General features: G+C 68.5%; 8 protein-coding genes across 8 annotated transcripts; 6 read left to right on the top strand and 2 right to left on the bottom strand.

Moving 5' to 3' along the window:
- The first annotated feature begins 88 nt into the window (after positions 1-88).
- RHOBADRAFT_26570 (uncharacterized protein) lies at positions 89-724 on the top strand. The gene is made up of 2 exons (XM_018412753.1): positions 89-473; positions 551-724. The coding sequence occupies exons 1-2, from the start codon at positions 153-155 to the stop codon at positions 623-625; spliced, it is 396 nt and encodes a 131-aa protein (XP_018271309.1). The 5' UTR covers positions 89-152; the 3' UTR covers positions 626-724.
- Positions 725-773: 49 nt separating this feature from the next.
- On the bottom strand, positions 774-3,444 carry RHOBADRAFT_53256 (uncharacterized protein; the record flags this gene model as incomplete). The annotated part of the gene is made up of 7 exons (XM_018416751.1): positions 774-2,208; positions 2,296-2,437; positions 2,497-2,553; positions 2,620-2,747; positions 2,813-2,919; positions 2,981-3,141; positions 3,209-3,444. 7 exons carry the CDS (start codon positions 3,442-3,444, stop codon positions 778-780), a joined length of 2,262 nt encoding a protein of 753 aa, XP_018271308.1. The 3' UTR covers positions 774-777.
- Positions 3,445-3,595: 151 nt separating this feature from the next.
- Positions 3,596-6,804, top strand: RHOBADRAFT_43746 (uncharacterized protein; the record flags this gene model as incomplete). Its single annotated transcript, XM_018414284.1, has 12 exons — positions 3,596-3,655; positions 3,716-3,856; positions 3,912-4,468; positions 4,530-4,587; positions 4,769-4,833; positions 4,899-5,140; positions 5,233-5,413; positions 5,487-6,002; positions 6,067-6,145; positions 6,215-6,337; positions 6,409-6,705; positions 6,778-6,804. 12 exons carry the CDS (start codon positions 3,596-3,598, stop codon positions 6,802-6,804), a joined length of 2,346 nt encoding a protein of 781 aa, XP_018271307.1.
- A 292-nt stretch (positions 6,805-7,096) lies between these two features.
- Positions 7,097-8,301, top strand: RHOBADRAFT_43745 (uncharacterized protein; the record flags this gene model as incomplete). The annotated part of the gene is made up of 2 exons (XM_018414283.1): positions 7,097-7,475; positions 7,544-8,301. The coding sequence occupies 2 exons, from the start codon at positions 7,097-7,099 to the stop codon at positions 8,299-8,301; spliced, it is 1,137 nt and encodes a 378-aa protein (XP_018271306.1).
- A 534-nt stretch (positions 8,302-8,835) lies between these two features.
- On the top strand, positions 8,836-10,175 carry RHOBADRAFT_43744 (uncharacterized protein; the record flags this gene model as incomplete). Its single annotated transcript, XM_018414282.1, has 2 exons — positions 8,836-9,352; positions 9,424-10,175. The coding sequence occupies 2 exons, from the start codon at positions 8,836-8,838 to the stop codon at positions 10,173-10,175; spliced, it is 1,269 nt and encodes a 422-aa protein (XP_018271305.1).
- Positions 10,176-10,714: 539 nt separating this feature from the next.
- RHOBADRAFT_43743 (uncharacterized protein) lies at positions 10,715-11,880 on the top strand (the record flags this gene model as incomplete). Its single annotated transcript, XM_018414281.1, has 2 exons — positions 10,715-11,093; positions 11,162-11,880. 2 exons carry the CDS (start codon positions 10,715-10,717, stop codon positions 11,878-11,880), a joined length of 1,098 nt encoding a protein of 365 aa, XP_018271304.1.
- Positions 11,881-12,322: 442 nt separating this feature from the next.
- RHOBADRAFT_53255 (uncharacterized protein) lies at positions 12,323-15,751 on the top strand (the record flags this gene model as incomplete). The annotated part of the gene is made up of 10 exons (XM_018416750.1): positions 12,323-12,418; positions 12,500-12,564; positions 12,632-12,751; positions 12,822-12,945; positions 13,014-13,037; positions 13,099-13,422; positions 13,494-13,675; positions 13,747-13,855; positions 13,928-15,205; positions 15,290-15,751. The coding sequence occupies 10 exons, from the start codon at positions 12,323-12,325 to the stop codon at positions 15,749-15,751; spliced, it is 2,784 nt and encodes a 927-aa protein (XP_018271303.1).
- A 192-nt stretch (positions 15,752-15,943) lies between these two features.
- Positions 15,944-17,092, bottom strand: RHOBADRAFT_36102 (uncharacterized protein; the record flags this gene model as incomplete). The annotated part of the gene is made up of 6 exons (XM_018413330.1): positions 15,944-16,118; positions 16,196-16,252; positions 16,321-16,401; positions 16,478-16,568; positions 16,651-16,806; positions 16,874-17,092. The coding sequence occupies 6 exons, from the start codon at positions 17,090-17,092 to the stop codon at positions 15,985-15,987; spliced, it is 738 nt and encodes a 245-aa protein (XP_018271302.1). The 3' UTR covers positions 15,944-15,984.
- Between the last annotated feature and the right edge of the window lie 132 nt (positions 17,093-17,224).

The following is a 17,224-nucleotide window of genomic DNA, read 5'->3' as shown; positions in this document are numbered from 1 at the left end:
GAGAGAGCGGTCGAGGCTGAACCGAGTCGAGCTCCTCGTCTCCTCGTCCTCATCTCGTTCCTCTCTCCCTTGTCATCGCTCCCGTCTGCGCCGAGTGCACCGAGACGCACCCCAGCCCACACCGACAGCCCACCCGAGCCACCCCCGCCACCATGCGCCCCTCGCTGTCCCTCCTCAAGAACACGTCCCGCTCGGCGCTCAACTACAAGCGCTCCCAGCAGGGCCTGTACGACGGGCGCAGCATCCAGTCCGGCAACAACGTCGGCGAGACGTTCAACAACAAGACGCGCCGCAGGTGGCTCCCCAACGTCCACTCGAAGCGCGTCTACTCCGAGGCCCTCGGTCGATCTCTCGCCCTCAAGGTCACGGCCGGCGCACTGCGCACCATCGACAAGGTCGGCGGACTCGACAACTACCTGTTCCGCATGCGGCCCGATCGCCTCGGCGACAAGGGCATGGAGCTGCGCCAGATGGTGCGCTTCGCCTCTCTGTCCCCCTCTCCTCTTCCTCCCGGGCACACTCGCTCACTCTCCACCGCACCCTCGCGCAGGTCCAGGACGCACATGCCCAGATCAAGGCAACACGGCGAGTGGCGACGAGCGGTCAAATCGGCGAGCAGGCATAGGGCGGGGTCGCACGTTCTCGCGAGCGAGGGTCGAAGGAGGTCATGTACTGGCGCCGCCTGTGCGCCCTCTCTGTAACGATACGAGCATGTCGCAGTACCGTCTCGCGTTCCAGTCCAACTCGATAGCGAGAGCGAGAGAGAGAGAGGGAGAGCTACACCAACCTCGCCCCGTGCTCGACGACGAACGCCGCCTGCGCCTGCGCCCGCGCCCCACCAAACACGGCCTGCGCTCCACCTCGTCCCCCCGCCGCGCCGAGCCCGACGCCCGCCGTCCCGAGTCCCGCCCCTCCTCCTCCCCCTCCCCCTCCCGCACCACCGCCGCGCCCGAGCCCGACCCCGACCGCGCCGACGCCCCCGTTGTACACGCCGAGTGCGACCGCCGCGCCCGCGATGGCGACGCCACCGACGACGAGCCAGCCGTGCGGCCCGAGGTTGAGCCCGAGGGACGACGAGGTGCGCCTCGCTGCTCGGCGGCTCGACCCAGACCCAGGACGGTCGACGAGCTCGAACCCGCCTGCGTCGTCCGGCTCGTCGGCGTCGGCGTCGGCGTCGGGAGCGAGAGGCAGCGGCGGCGGCCGGTCGGGCAGCACGATGCCCTCGCCGCGCCGCACAATGTCCTCGGCCTGCGCGTCCGACAGCGCGCCGTCGTCCGACGCGGCGCACGTAAAGACGCAGCTCTGCGGTCCGAGGACCTCGTCTGCGCGAATACTGCTCCCGCCGCCGCTGGCAGGGGGAAGCAGCAGAGGGTGCGCGTCGTACAGCGCGAGGGCCGACCGGACGAGGTCGGACGCGAGGACGGTGCGCGGTGCGGGGCGCGCGGGCGAGGTTGGCGAGGGGAGGAAGACGTGGCCGGAGCGCGAGAGGCGCGGCGGGCTCGGGGTGCGCGAGCGCGAGCGTGGAGGGGGAGGGGTGCGCGAGGTGGACGAAGCCGAGGGGACCGAGGGGAGGGACGAGGGCGGGAAGGGGTCGAACGCGAGGCCGTCAATGTCCGGGTCCGAGAACATCGAGTCGTGCAGCGCCTCGGCGTCGTCCTCGTCGTCGTCGTCCTCGTCGTCACCGAGCGCTCCACTCGCCCACGACGTCGACAGCGACAGCGACAGCCTGCCCCGCCGCCGCCCCGTGCTGCTCTCGCCGCCGGCGTCCGACACGCTCGCGCCGCTGCTGCTCCCGACGAACGACAGCTCGTCGTCGAGCTCCTCCGAGTCGGACAGGGCGCTTGCACCGCTGACGGACGGCGAGCGCGCAAAGTCGAGGTTGAGCGTCGACGACGAGCCGAGGAACGAGGCGCCCGACAGGAGGTCCTCGTCCTCGGGCTCGGCGTCGGCGTCGGCGTCGGGTGGTACAGCGGGCTTGCGCGACGGGGCTGGCGAGGACGAGGACGAGGGCAAGGGCGAGGGCGAGGGCGAGGATCGGCGCGAGGTCGAGGTGGACGGCGCGGGAGAAGGCGAGGTCGGGGACGGGGTCGCAGGGTGGTCGCGCAGGACAATGTGCGGCAGCTGCGACAGGGCCGAGTGAATCATGGCCGGGTCGTCCTCGCACGACGAGGCAACGTCGACGAGGTCGTCCTTCTTGACGAGGAGGATCTGCGAGCGAGCGCGAGAGGGAATGTGTCAGCTGGCTGCGACTCGGGCTCTGCCGGTACCGGCGACGAGAGAGAGAGGGAGACGCACAGCGACGACGAGGTAGCAGACCATGACCGGGTTGTGCGCGAGGAGAAAGTCGAACAGGCGCGCAATGACGGCGACCGACTCGAGGTCGTGGCTCAAGAGGGTGAGGACCCACGACAGGGCGAAGAACGGCATCGACGCGGCTCTGCGGGTGTGCGGAGAGTCAGGCTGGTTCCGCGTTAGAGACGGGGGCGAGGGACGCACTGGTTGACGATGCGGTACAGCTCGTGGTCGGCCTGCTCGACGATGCGGTCGACGAGTCTGCGAGCGCGCGTCCGAGCGTCAGTCCCTGCTCGTGCGCCACCAGGAGTGGGAAGCTCGACGCACCGCAAGTAGCCCAGTGTCGGCTCGAGCCCGGCGCCCATGTTGTCGCGGATGCGGTGCAGGCTCAGGCGCTCGGCCGTCTCGGCGACGAGCGCTTCGTCGCGCAGGACGAGGAGGAGGATCGAGACGATCTGCGGGCGGTCGGTGCGTGAGTCGGGGTCCTTGGTGAAGGAGACGAGGTGAAAGGAGGGCGCACGTCGTGGTAGCCCTGGAAGTAGTGCAGCGCCGGGTGCCGCCGCAGGACGATGAGGATGGCCCGCTCGAGCTTGATACGCAGGCCGTCGCGGTCCTCGTCTCGCACGTCTGCGCGTGTCCTTCTCGTCAGTCGCCGAGTCGGTGCAAAGGATTCGAGAGAGGGACGCACCTTGAGGGTAGTTAACCAGGCTGCGGGCGATGTCGAGGCGGACCTGCCGCTCGTCATCTCGCTCAGGCAGGGCGGCCAGCACAGCGGCAGCACTCTGCGCCTCGTCGTCATCGATGGCGCGCTGCTTGCCCTTGGCGACGTCGCAGCCGAGCAGGGCGGGCCTGTTGCGGTTGACCGGTGAGCGAACGTTCGCACCAGGCGAGAGGGGAGGAGGAGGAGCCGACGCACCAGACGCGCCGCCTCAGCTCGTCGTCGATGAAGCCGTCGTCCTCGGCAGAGAGCTCGCGCAGGAGGGCCTTGTCGCGGTGCTCGACGGCGTGCAGGATGCGCTCGCGGCGAGTTGGCGAGGTCGGGAGCGACCGCTCGTGAGGTGGGGAACGGCTCGACGAGGACGCCTCGGGGCATGCCGTGTTGGCGTCGAGGTTGGCTGTTGGGGGCTTCGCAGCTGTGCGAGCGGCCTGCATCGTCGGCACAGCGGTGTGGCGGGGATGAACGCGGGAGCTGATGAGGAATCTCCGCTCGTCGCCGTCGCTCAACCACGTCGACCTCGCACTGGCTCAGCTGTGCCTGCAGAGGCGCCTCGAGCCTCAGAGTACCGGCTGCTTTGCGCCGAGCATGGACCTGCTCGACTCGGCGCGCGACGTGCTCGCCCTCTCCTCCGCCTCGACCTCCAAGGTGTGCCGCCTCTTCTGTCACCTCGTAGCCTCGACCTGATCTGACCGAGACCGCTTGCAGAGCTCGTCCACTATCGCCTCGACGAGCACAAGAACCGGCGACCTCGTTCGCCGATGGTGCGAGGCGCTCAAGGACGATTCTCTCGCTCTCGACGACAAGGAGGTCGTCGTGCGAGCGCTGCGGGCCACTAAGTCGAGCGAGGTGCGTCCTGTGTCCTCTTCCAGTCCCCTCGACGGCACTGACAGCCACGCAACAGGACCACGCCCGCATCCTCGACTCGACCGCCCCTTTCCTCCTCGACCCGCTCCCGTCGCTCCGCCTTCAAGCCGCTCTCTGCGTTCTCCAGCACGTCAGCACCTCGCCGACAACTCTTGTACACGCCCACCTGTCGGCCCTCGTCTCGGCAATCAGCCGCGCCCTCGGGCCGCTCCCGTACCAGCTCCCATCCGCCTCGTCAACCCTGCACCGCTTCGCCTCGACCTGCCTGCGCATCCTCAACGCCGTCGTCCTCAAGATCCACCCTCTCCCGCCCGACACCTCCGCTGCACTCCCGGCGCTCCTGGCCACCTGGATCTACCACGGCGCCGGCCCAGTCGGCGCCGTCACGCCCGCCGTCGACCGAGGTCGCACGCCTGCGAGCACGCCCCTGTCGTTCGGCGTCATGAGCGCGTTTGCTCAGTCGGCACCTGCGGTGTCGACGAGGAGGAGGCAGGGCTCGACGGCGTCGGCGACGAGCTCGCGAGCGTCGTCGGCGAGGCGGAATGGGCCAGGGTCCGACTCGGAGGAGGACGGCAGCAGGAAATACGACCGCCGGTGCGCCTGACCCCTCTCACACTCGTTCACTGTACCACGACTGACTTCTTTCGTCCTGCAGGCGTGACTCGGCCCAGATTCGGCACGACGCCCTGACCTGCCTGCGCTCCCTCGCCCTCGTGCGTCCCCCGTCACTCCGTCATGTCTCGCCGTTCGAGCTCACACGCCCGTCCACAGTCCAGCCCTCGTCTTCTGCACCGACATTGGCACCTCTTTCTCGCCGACTCGCCCTACTTGCGCAACCGACCGACCCTCTTCTCACTCGTCGAGCACGACCCGTCCCGCTCGGTCCGCCTGCAGGCATGCGCCGCGCTCGACGCCCTCCTCGAGGACTCGGCCCCGTACCTCGCCCTCGCAGAAGATCGGTGCGTCCCCCTCGTCGACGCTCTTCCTCGTCAGACCCGCCTGACCTTCTCGACCTCCCGCACAGCTCGACCTCCTCGTCCTTCACCTCGTTGTCGGCCAAGCTCGGTGAGACGGTCTCGGAGCTGCACCTCGCCCTGTCGTCGCTCCTGCGCAACCCGACGACGAGCACGACCGACCGCGAGGACCTGCACCTCGCGCTCCTCGGCCTCGCCGCAAAGGTCGCGCGCAACTCGCCGTACGGGCGCATCAAGCGGGCGCTCGCTCGTCAGCTCGCGACGGCCGTGCTCCCGGACCTCGCTTCTTCTTGTGCGCCCCTCTCTTTCTCTCTTTTTTTCCCCGAGGGTGGACGCGACCGCTCACAGCTCTCGCCGCAGGTCAACCTGTCGTCGTCGCCGCAGCTCACGCCTTGACGGCGATCGCCGAGCGCTACACCGCCACGTCGAGCACGCAGACGTTCGACTGGCAGGAGCTCGGCGCCGCCACGGCGCCTCTACTCGACGAGGCTGGCCCCGAGGAGGTCCAGGTCGCCGGGTGGACGCTCCTCGCGGCGCTCGTGCCCGTGAACGGCCCGCATAACTGGTCCGCCTCTTTCTCTCTCTTCTCTCCTACTCCGCTAGGGACGAGGAAGCCTGACGACATCATCCACTCGCAGGTCCGCCGAGCTCGCGCGCCTTCTCAACCCGCCGCTCGCTTCCCCCTCCCTCGCCCTCGCCCTCGCCCACACCGCCTTCCTCGTCGCCCTCGCCGACACCTCTCACGATCCACGAACACTACCGCCCTCCTTCCCCGCCATCCTGTCCGCCGCTCTCGACTCGCCGTACGCGCCCGTGCGCGCTCGAGCCTGCAGCGCCCTCCCGGGTCGAGCGCTCGCGCCGCCCACGTCGAGCCTCGACGCCTGGCGCCTGGCGCTCACGCTCGTTGAACGCGACCCGTCGCCGCTCGTGCGCGACGCGGCGTGTCGCGCGCTCGGGCTGCTCGCCAAGGCGGAGCCGGCGGCTCGAGGGCGCAGGTCGGCGGGCGAGGTGCGAGAGGCGGTGAGGGTCCTCGTGGCGGCTCTGGGCGACGTTGAGGTGGGGAGCGAGGAGGGCGGGCACGAGAGGGCGGCTGGATTGGAGGCGGGTGGGGCGCTGTGGACGTTGGCGAACTGCTGCGACCTCCTCGTTGACGGGTGCGTCCCTCTCTGTCCTCTCTCTTCGTCCCGCCGTCTTGAGTTTACTAACTCTAGCGCGCAGCGACATCTCGGACGACGAGCTCGCCCAGATCCTGTCGACCGCGCTCGGCAGCCTCGCGAGCGACGAAAGCGACGAGCAGGTGCGTCTTCTCCCCTCCTCGTCTCGCCTGCGCCCGTCGTCCGAGCCTGACTGCCTTCTCCTCTGACAGGTGCGCACGAGCGCTTTCCGCATCGTCGCCGCCATCGGACGTCGCATACGCGCCCGTGACGAGCTCGTCGAGGACCGCGTCTTCGAGGCCGTGCAGGTCGGCTTGGACCATCCCGCAGCCAAGGTGCGCCCGCCGCTCTCTCCCTCGTCGTTCTGGGTGACACGAGCGACTCACTCATGCCTCGGGTGCCACAGGTCCGCTGGAACGCCGCCCTCGCCGCTGCATCCCTTCTCGCCTCTTCCCCTTCCTCCTCCTCGCCTCGCGCCCGCATCCTCCTCTCGACGCTCCTCGCCGCCATCCTCGCCGATTCGAGCTACAAGGTGCGCATCCAGGCGTGCGGCGCGCTCCTGTCGGCGCAGCGGGCGGGCACGGCGCTCCCGGCGGGCGAGGCGGATCGTGTCGCCGAGGCGGGTCGGCAGGTCCGGCTTGCGCTCGAAGAGCGGCGGGTGTCGCAGCGGGAGAAGGGTCACGCCGAGCGTCTTCTTGCCCTTGTGCGTCCACTCTCGCTACTCTTCGAGCGTCCAAGGCGGCGTCCGACCTGACCTTGCCCTCCTCGCGCGCAGCTCGACGACCTCTCGAGCCGTCTATAGCACGTCCTCTAGACTATCATGTTGTTGCATCGAGTACTCGTCATCGCGCATCTACACTGTCGACGGCGCTTGAGTCGAGCAGGCTCGACAATTGCGAGACAAGGCGCACGCTCCTCGCGCTCGCACTTCTCCCCCGCGCTCTCGCTCTCCTCCCACCCACTCTCTCGCTCCCTCCAGCACGCCACCTCGCACCAGCTAGCCACCAGCTGCGTCAGAGCACCTCTCGCCACCCACTCGAGCACCCTCAGCCGCACCTGGACCGCGCGCTCGCCCTCCCCTCCTCGACTCGACCATGCCGCCCTCGCTCCTCTCGCTCCCCGACGAGCTCCTCGACCTCGTCGTCGACCAAGCGCTCGGCGAGTTTGCGCCGAGGCTGTACAAGGCGCGGCAAGACACCTGTCGTACCCTGTCGCTCGTCAACAAGCGCGTCGGCGCCATCGCCCAGCCCAAACTCGTCGAGGTCGTGCACGCCTTCATGTTCTCGCAGCCCGGCTTCCGGGCCCGGCTTAAGCTTGAGCAGGTGCCTCGGCGCAACCGCGTGAGGGTGCTGTGCCTCGAGGGCGTCGGCTTGAACGGTTCAGTCGACGGCTTCCTGTCGTTCGCCGCCGTTCGCGACCTGCGGCTCACGGTCTTTCGGGAAGTCCGCCTCGAGGACCTCGGCCAGCTACCAGGTGCGCCCACATCTCGCCTACTCGGAGGAGGACCCGAGCGTCACACTGACACAGGTGCCCGTCCGCAGAGCTTCGCGCGCTCGTCCTCTCGAACGGCAGCTTCTCGATCAACAAGCCCTTGGTCGCGCCCAAGCTCGAGCGACTCGCCATCTCGAGCTGCGCCTTCAACCGTCTAGTCGACATGCAGGCCTTGACCGCAAAAGGCTGTCCTTCTCTGCGGCACCTGTACGCCGACATGTTGCCAAAGCCACGGCCATTGTGGACGCGCGACCTCGTCGCTCAAGTCGACACATTGGGCGTCGAGCTCTACTACGACTACTCGCAGCGGCCCTCGTGGACGAGCATCGTCGGCCCTGGCAACGGCCCAGAAGACGAGGCGTTTTTCGACAAAGCGCTGTTCGACCTGTATTCAAGCGAGGTCGATAACCTGCCCGACTCAAAAAGGGACGTCAAGCACCTTCGCCTTCATGTCAGCGGTACGTTGATACGGGTCGACTCGACACCGATCGCCGCCCAACTCGCCGTCCTCGCCGGCCACCTGTCGACGGCCTACCCGGCCCTCGAGACCCTGTACCTCCCGCTCGTCCTCGACACCTCGCGCGTCATGCATCAGCGCAAGCTGGTCGACGCCGTCGAGAAGCTCGTCGCAGCATGCGCGAGGCAGCACGTCGAGGTCGTGCACGAGCACGGGCTCGACGCCGACGTGTTTGGCGAGGACCGCGCTGCGCCGCACTTTGAGGCGCGCTGCAGGCGCATCAAGGCCGAGCGGGCGGCGGCGGCAACGACGACGAGCGCGAGGTTGAGCGGCGCGAGGGCTGTGCACTGAGGGCGGCATCGTGCGGCAGGACGAGGCGAGGGCGAGGCGGGCGTCGCGAAGGAGCGGGCCGAGCGCTCGAGACGGGTCGGTGCCGCTCTGGCGGGTGCAACGAGGTCGTCTTCGTCTTCTTCGACGTTCAGCGAGTGTCGAGAGTGAGTGCGAGAGCCGCCGGCGAAGATGCTCGCTCGCTGTGACTTGCTCGAGCGTACGAGGGACCAAGCGCTCCTCGGCAAGGGCCTTCCGCTGTCTTCCTCGCTGCGCCTTGGGTCTGTGTGCGCTGCACGCCTATGCGGCAGCTGCAGTGCTTGCACAAAGCGAGCCTGGTCGAGCGAGGAAATGCGAGACTTGTGTCGGCGCACGCTCCTCGCGCTCGCACTTCTCCCCCCGCGCTCTCGCTCTCCTCCCACCCACTCTCTCGCTCCCTCCAGCACGCCACCTCGCACCAGCTAGCCACCAGCTGCGTCAGAGCACCTCTCGCCACCCACTCGAGCACCCTCAGCCGCACCTGGACCGCGCGCTCGCCCTCCCCTCCTCGACTCGACCATGCCGCCCTCGCTCCTGTCGCTCCCCGACGAGCTTCTCGACCCCGTCGTCGACCAGGCCGCCGGGGAGTACGCGCCGAGGCTGTACAAGGAGCGTCAAGAAACCTGTCGGGCCCTGTCGCTCGTCAACAAGCGCGTCGGCGCCGTCGCCCAGCCGAAGCTCGTCGAGGTCGTGCACGCCTTTGCGTTCACGCCGTTCAGCTTTCGGGCCCGGCTCAAGCCTCAGCAGGTCCCTCGGCGCAACCGCGTGAGGACGCTCTGGCTCGACGGCGTCGGCTTGAACGGTTCAGTCGATGGCTTCCTGTCGTTCGCCGCCGTTCGCGACCTCACGCCGCCCGGCTCTCGAATCGGGCTCAAGCCTGAGGAGGTGCCGCAGAAGAACCGTGTGAGGACGCTGTGGCTCGAGGGCGTCGGCCTGCACTGCCCAGTCGATGGCTTCCTGTCGTTCGCCGCCGTTCGCGACCTGCGGCTCACAATGATTCATGGCGTCCGGCTCGAGGACCTCGGCCAGCTACCAGGTGCGCCTCCTTCTCACCTGCTGCTCGAAGGAGTGCTCGAGCGTCCCACTGACCCAGGTGCCCGTCCGCAGAGCTTCGCACGCTCGTCCTCTCGCTCGGCGACTTCACGAGCAACATGCCCTTGATCGCGCCCAGGCTTGAGCGCCTCGCCATCTCGAGCTGCGACTTCAGCCGTCCAGTCGGCATGAAGTCCTTTACCGCAAAGGGCTGTCCTTCTCTGCGGCACCTGTACGCCGCCATGTCGCCAAAGCCACGGCCGCTGTGGACGCGCGACCTCGTCGCTCGAGTCGACACGTTGGGCGTCAAGATCTACTACGACTACCCGCAGCGGTGCTCGTGGACTAGCATCGTCGGCCCTGGCGATGGCCCAGAAGACGAGGTGTTTCTCGACAACGTGCTGTTCGACCTGCTGTGGTGCGAGATCGACCACCAGTTCGAGCCCAAGAGGGAGATTGAGCACCTTCGCCTTCATGTCAGCAGTGAGTCGATACAGGTCGACTCGACACTGCTGGGTAAACAACTCGCCATCTTCGCCGGCCACCTGTCGACGGCCTACCCGGCCCTCAAGAGCCTGTACCTCCCGCTCGCCCTCGACACCTCGCGCGTCATGCATCGGCGCGAGCTGTCCGACGCCGTCGAGAAGCTCGTCGCGGCATGCACGAGGCCGCACGTCGAGGTCGTGTTCGAGCACGTGCTCGAGGCCGACGAGAATCGCGAGGACCGCGCGTCGCCGCACTTTGAGGCGCACTGCAGGCGCATCAAGGCCGAGCGGGCGGCGTCGAGGGCGAGCTTGACGATGGGCGGCGCGAGTGCGGCGCGCTGAGCGCCGAGTCGGTCAGGAGGAGGAGGCGAGGGCTGCGTGCAAGGGGGGACCGAGCGGTCCAGTCGGGTGTGTGTCGCTTCGAGTCGTACAACGCGATCGTCTTCTTCTCGATAGAGGTACAGAGAGAGCGCTCCCCGATCTCGAGAGCTGTTCTCGTTCCGCTCGTCTCCCTGGAGCCGCTCGAGCCCACTCGAGCAGACGAGCGAGGAGGAGGACGGGCCGGCAGAAAGTCTCGCACGGCGGCTTCTCTGCGACGAGCTCTCGAGTGCTCTGTTCACTGAACTGGACGCGCAGCCCTCTCTCCTGATCACGTCGAGTCCGCCCGGACGAGAAAATGCAAGACGCGGTCGCGCACGCGCCTCGCGCTCGCACTTCTCCCCCCGCGCTCTCGCTCTCCTCCCACCCACTCTCTCGCTCCCTCCAGCACGCCACCTCGCACCAGCTAGCCACCAGCTGCGTCAGAGCACCTCTCGCCACCCACTCGAGCACCCTCAGCCGCACCTGGACCGCGCGCTCGCCCTCCCCTCCTCGACTCGACCATGCCGCCCTCGCTCCTGTCGCTCCCCGACGAGCTTCTCGACCCCGTCGTCGACCAGGCCGCCGGGGAGTACGCGCCGAGGCTGTACAAGGAGCGTCAAGAAACCTGTCGGGCCCTGTCGCTCGTCAACAAGCGCGTCGGCGCTCTCGCGAGCGCCAAGCTCGTCGAGGTCGTACACGCCTTTGCGTTCACGCCGTTCAGCTTTCGGGCCCGGCTCAAGCCTCAGCAGGTCCCTCGGCGCAACCGCGTGAGGACGCTCTGGCTCGACGGCGTCGGCTTGAACGGTTCAGTCGACGGCTTCCTTCCGTTCGCCGCCGTTCGCGACCTGCGGCTCACGGGCTTCCGGGACATGCGCCTCGAGGACCTCGGCCTACTACCAGGTGCGTCCCCTCCTAGCCTACTCGGAGGAGGACACAAGAGTTGCACTGACCCGGGTGCCCGTCCGCAGAGCTTCGCACGCTCCTCCTCTCGCACGGCAACTTCTCGAGCAACGAGGGCTTGAGCGCGCCCAAGCTCGAGCGGCTCGTCATGCACTACTGCGTCGACTCGCGACTACGGCGCCAGGCCGAGAGCTTTACCGCCGCAGGCTGCCCCTCGCTCCGCCACCTGTACCTCGGCGTGCCGCACGATGGGCGACCTTGGCCATGCTCGCAAGACCTCATCGACCAGGTCGACACCCTCGGCTCGACCCTCATGGATGAAGTTAGCGTCAGGTCGAGCTACAGCGCCCTCGCCATGTCGGACATCGCGGTGTCTGACAAGGTGCTCTTCGACCTCGACTTCGAGAAGGGCGTACCAGGCCAGCCCGCGTCTCGAATCCGGCACGTTCGTGTGCATGCCGATGTGTACACACGGCCGACAGACTGGTCCGATCTCGCCGACGACCTCGTCCACGGTTTCCCCTCGCTCCAGACCCTGTACCTCCCTCTCGCCGTCGACGTCTCGTGCGTCATGCTCGACCGCAGCCTCCTCGACGCCATGCGCAGGCTCGTCGCCGGCTGCGAGCGTGCTCGCGTCGTCGTCGTCTACGAGCACGCGATCGGCGCAGACGGGCCGGGCGAGGACCGAGCGTCGCCGCACTTCGAGGCGCGGTGCAGGCGCATAAAGGCCGAGCGGTTGGCGGCGCAGGTCGCCGAGGTCACGCACGACGGCGCGAAGACGGCGTGAGCGAGCAGGGCGGCGCCGCTCGAGCGGTCGGCGACCAAGTTGGAGCGAGGAGACGAGGAATCGGGAGCAAGGGGGCGGAGGGATCGGGCCAGCTTTCTTTCGTCGTCGACGTGTGCAAGTCTCTGCGTCGTACGAGCGCATTGAGAGAACTGCACGAGAGCCTGAGAGCGACAGCGAGAGAGAGGTGCACCGCCTCGCTCTGTTTGGATCGTTGGACTTCGCGCGAGAGCGCGCTGTCGACGCGGGTCCGGCTCTGCCTCCTCACTCTCGCACAGCTCTCTCGAGCACTTGCACGAGCAAGCTTGCTCGTTCTATACGCCCACCCACCTGCCCGCCGACCACCAAGAGCCCGCCTCGGCTCCCACGTCGCCCTCTCGTCCTCATCGCCCTCTCGCCCTCTCGCTCCTCCTCGGCACCACAGCAACCACCGAAGCCGCCGCAGATGGGCATCGGCGGGCTCCTGCCGCTCCTCAAGGAGATCCAGCACACGGCGCACGTTCGCGAGTGGGCGGGCAAGACGGTGGCCGTCGACGCCTACGTGAGCCTCCTCGTCTCCTCCTCCTCCCTCACCCCGCACTGCAAGAGGACGACTGACTGACGGTGAGGAGGACATACACAGGTCTGGCTGCATCGTGGCGCGTACGGCTGCGCCGAGGACCTCGCCCTGGGCAAGCCCACGACTAAGTGCGCCCAGCTCTCCCCCCCTCCGCGCGAGACGACTCGGCTGACCCGCGCTCGCACGCCTGCGCAGGTACGCCAACTACGCCATGCACCGCGTGCGCATGCTCAAGCACTTTGGCGTCACGCCCATCCTCGTCTTTGACGGCGGCCTGCTCCCGAGCAAGATGGGCACCGAGGACGCGCGCGAGGCGTACGTCCACTCGCTCCCTGTCTTTCGACTCGTCCCAAACTCGCAGACTGACACTCTCGACGACCTGCAGGAAGAGGGCGGACGCGCTCGCGCGTGGGCGGGCGTTCCTCGCCGAGGGCAAGGGCGCCCAGGCGAGAGAGTGCTTCGTCAAGGCGGTCGACGTCACGCCCGCCATGGCGTTCCAGCTCATCAAGGTGCGCCCCCTTCTCTCTTGGTCATGTCACGTGCAGCCGAACCTGACCGTGTCTCGTCGTGCGCGCAGGCTCTGAGGCGCGAGAAGGTCCAGGTGCGTCTCCCGCCTCGTCCCTCCTCTCCCTCCTCGGCTCTGACCTTGCCTGTGCCCACAGTACATCGTTGCGCCCTACGAGGCCGACCCGCAGCTCGCCTACCTCGAGCGCACCGGGCTCGTCGACGCCGTCGTCACCGAGGACTCGGACCTGCTCGTGTTCGGGTGCCGCAACGTCCTGTTCAAGCTCGACGGCGAGGGCAACTGCGTGTCGATCTCGCGCGACGACTTTGCGCGGTGCCGCGACTTCAACTTTGCCGGCTGGAGCGAGGTCGAATTTCGCCAGATGGCCATCCTCAGCGGGTGCGACTACCTCGACAGCGTCGTCGGCCTCGGCCTCAAGACGGCGTACCGCCTCCTCCGCAAGTACAAGACGCCCGAAAAGGTGCGCCCCCTCCTCTTTTCCTCTCTCTCTCTTACTCGGACAGCGCTCACGCCTCGCCGAACCGCCCACAGGTCATCCAGTTCGTCCGCCTCGAGGGCCAGCTTACGGTCCCGCGCACCTACCTCGACGAGTTCCGCCGCGCCGAGAAGACGTTCCTGCACCAGCACGTCTTTGACCCGGTCAAGCGCGAGCTCGTGCACCTCACGCCGCTCCCCGATGGCATCACGGCCGCCGACCTGCCCTTCATCGGCCCGTGCGTCGCCGACAGCTCCTCCTGGTCTCATGCTTCCCTGTGTGCGGGCACTGACACCTTTCTTCTCGCAGAGTACTCGACGGCGACTATGCGCGCGGCGTCGCCGACGGCGACATCGACCCGATCACCAAGCTCGCCATGGTCGACCTCGTCCCCGAATCGGGCCCGTCCACCTCGGCGGTGCGTCCCTCGCCCTTCTCGCCTCTTTTCGCCCTGAATCACTCACTGACTCGGCTCTTCCCCGTTCCGCAGCCGTACAAGCCTCAGCCGTTCAAGCGCTCGACTGGCCCGACGAGCTCGACGGCGAAATCGGCCGCCGGCTCGCTCCTGTCGTACTTCTCGCCAGCGCCAGCTGCGTCGACGTCCTCGGCGGCGCCGTCGAACCCGGCCAAGGCGGCCAAGGCGCGCGCCAAGGTGACGCTCGTCGCCGGCTCGTCGTCGTCGTCGGTCAAGCGCAAGGGCAAGCAGAAGGACGAGGAGCCGCAGGAGGCGCGCCAGAGCAAGTTCTTTGGCGCCACGGCGGCGAGCGCCAAGGGCAAGGGCAAGGCGCGCGCCGTCGAGGTGCCGCTCGTCGAGGAGGAGGCGCTCGGGCTCGCGGCCGACGACAGCGGGTTCCTCGAGTGCCTCGAGCTGCCACCGTGCAGCGACGACCTCGACGCCGAGGCGGCACTGCGCGAGACCGAGTTCAGCGTCGAGATGCGCTCGGTCGTCGCCGTTGAGGAGGAGGACGAGACGCCGCCGGCTCTGGCGCCGCCGCCAGCCGATGCCGCGCCGCTCCTCCTGTCGTCGACGCCCGCCATCTCGTCTCCTCCCGCCACGCCGCCCCGCAAGCGCGCCAAGCTCGTGCACTCGCCCTCGGCGGCGCTCGACGTGCCCGTCACCGGTCCGCCGTCCGAGGCGGGCATCAGCAGCCCGGCGCAGAGCACGGTCGCGCAGGCCGGGTGGGACCACGACGAGCTGTCGAGCCCGATCCACGCGCCTGCCGCCGTTGCGACCGGCGCCGTCGCCGCCGCCACCGCCGGCAAGCTCGAGCGCGCGTCCGAGCCCGAGGTCAAGCGCGAGGAGCCGCAGCAGCAGCAGCTCGCCGCGACGCCGACGATCGAGCTCTCGAGCGACCCGATCCTCCTGTCGTCGTCGCCCGGCGCGGCACCGACGCCGCGCCCGTCCGTGTCGACGCGCGACATCAAGCCTGCGTCGCCGCTCAAGGGCAAGGCCAAGGTCAAGGCCAAGGTCAAGGCCAAGGCGCCCGCACGCTCGTCGCAGGGCAAGACCAAGGCGTCGCCTCGTCGGTCCAACGTCGTTGGCGTCGAGGTGCGCGCCGACGAGGTCGCGCCGCCGTCGTCGTCGTCTTCCTCGGCCTCGTCCTCGGCGGCCAAGGCGGTCAAGGCGAGCGGGAGCGGGAGCGCGAAGAGGAGGAAGCGGGTCAAGGAGGAGCAGGTCGACGAGGACGAGGACGAGGGCCAGGACGAGGCGGCAAAGGCGCTCGCGGCGTCGTGGCGCGCCAAGTTCATGCTCCCCGCCGCCACCAAGGTGCGCCCGCCTCTCTCTCTCTCTCTCTTCCTCTTTCTCTCTCGATCCTTTTGTCGAACTCACCCCGCCTTTCTTCCTCTGCAGACCCCGCTCGGCCGCTCGAGCCTCGGCCGTCCCTCGCCGCCCACGCCGCAGACCGCCGCTCGCCCGCCCGCATCGCCCAAGAAGCGCAGCGCCTCGACCGACCTTTCGCGCCCGCCCTTGTCGCCCAGGTCGCGCAACCGCACCTCGTCCTCGACCAGCGCCGCCGTCGTCGCACCGCCGCCGCCGCCGATGCGCACGCGCTCGCCGCTCAAGCAGCTGCAGCGCCCGCCGCCACCGCCGCAGGAGGACGTCGTGCCCGCGCCCGCAATCGCGCCGCCGGCCAAGAAGCGCCGCACGAGCGCGCACGGACCCCCGGCGCTCGCGGCGCTGCCCTCGTCGCCGCCGCAATCGAGCGACGGCATCCTGTCGTCGGCGCCCGACGACGCGTCGTCGTCGCCCGTCGTCGTGACGAACCCGAGGCTGCTCGCGTTCCGGTTCACGGGCAGCGTGCGGCGCAACTGAGGCGGGTCGAGGAGGGGGAGACGCGGGGCCGGGAGGATGGTTTTCTCGCACGCTTGAGCACTATGCTGTAGCCAGCTTTGTCCGCACCAGCGTGTTTCTCTCGAGAGGCAGTCGCCGTTCGAGAGCGAGAGAGAGAGAGAGAGAGAGAGAGAGAGAGAGACCGCCTCTCGCAAGCGCTCGCTGCTCTCAACCTTTGTTCGCAAACCGGCGCCTCGTTGCAGTCATGCGGCTTCTCACGCGCTCGGCGCCGGGACAAGGACCTCGCCGCCCTTGCGCACGACCCTGGCAAAGTACCGTGGCGGGACGACGCCGTCGATGCCCGGGGTGAGGACGACGCTGTTGGTCGAGGTGAAGATGGGGACGCCGTCTGCGGCGCAAGGGGCAGCGTCAGTGGGTGTGGCCAGAGAGTACGAGGCCGCTCGAGGGAGAGAGAGAAAGACGCACCGGCGAGCAGTCTGGGGACGTCGAGGTAGATGAAGAGGTCGCAGTTGTTGCGCATGCCTGTTCACGTTCGAGCGAGAGTCAGTTAAGGGCCCACACGACGCGAAACGAGGTCGCTGTCGACGCACCACTGACGACGCCGTCCTCGCCTGCGAGGCCGACGGCGCAGTGAATGTGATTGCGCGTCATGACCTTGAGGCCCTCCTTCTCTGCGAGGCGGACGAAGGCTCGAGGCGTCAGGATGGGCTCTCTTGGGCGGGAGCGACAGGCTCGGGAGGGACGCACCGATGACGGGCCACAGCCGGTGGTACGTGCCGTGCACCATGGTCGGGACGGCGTCGGCCTTGTCGACCGGCTTGAGCTCGAGGGCTTCGACCTGCGTGCGTCGGGGCGTCGTGAGCTGCGTCCGTCGCCGCGCCGCCACCACCAAGAGACAGAGAGAGATCGTGCGTGCGCACCTTGACCGAGTGACCCTGGTTGGCCCTGATCCACAGCTCGTCTGCGCCGTCCGCCCCGGTCGGCTCGCTCCTCATCGAGAAGCGCTGCTTGGCGTTGTCGCGCACGATGCGCTCGAGCGTCTCGAGGTCGCAGCCCTTGAGCTTTGGTCGCTTCATCTGGTCGACAGGAAAGGGTCAGCTCGGGCTTGTCGGGGCGAGTGGGCGGAGAGCGCTGCGGGCTCACAAGGTCGTCGACGCGGACAAAGCCATCCGGGCGCAGCGTGAGGCCTTCTTTGCTCGCGCCGTGGCGCAGGATGTAGCTCAGGGTCTTGCTCCAGCGCGTGTCGGGGTCGTCTGTCGGGCGGCCGCGCGCCGTCTTTGGCGGTTTCGCGACGGCGGGGACGGGAGGAGGAGGCGAGTCGGAAGTTGACGCGACTGGGGCGGTGGTGGGCTCGACGGCCATGATGAAGGGCTGTGGTGGTGACCGTGCAAGCAGCGAGGGCTCGAGAGGCGTGCGTCGAGAGCTTCCAAGCAGAGTCGACCCTCTCCTCCCCGCTCGACCACCACGCGCCGGAAAACCCTCGACACTCGCCTC

The sequence above is a fragment of the Rhodotorula graminis genome (assembly GCF_001329695.1).
Source record: "Rhodotorula graminis WP1 unplaced genomic scaffold RHOBAscaffold_6, whole genome shotgun sequence".
Taxonomy (NCBI): Eukaryota; Fungi; Basidiomycota; class Microbotryomycetes; order Sporidiobolales; family Sporidiobolaceae; genus Rhodotorula; species Rhodotorula graminis.
This window is presented reverse-complemented; position numbering and strand designations above follow the sequence as displayed.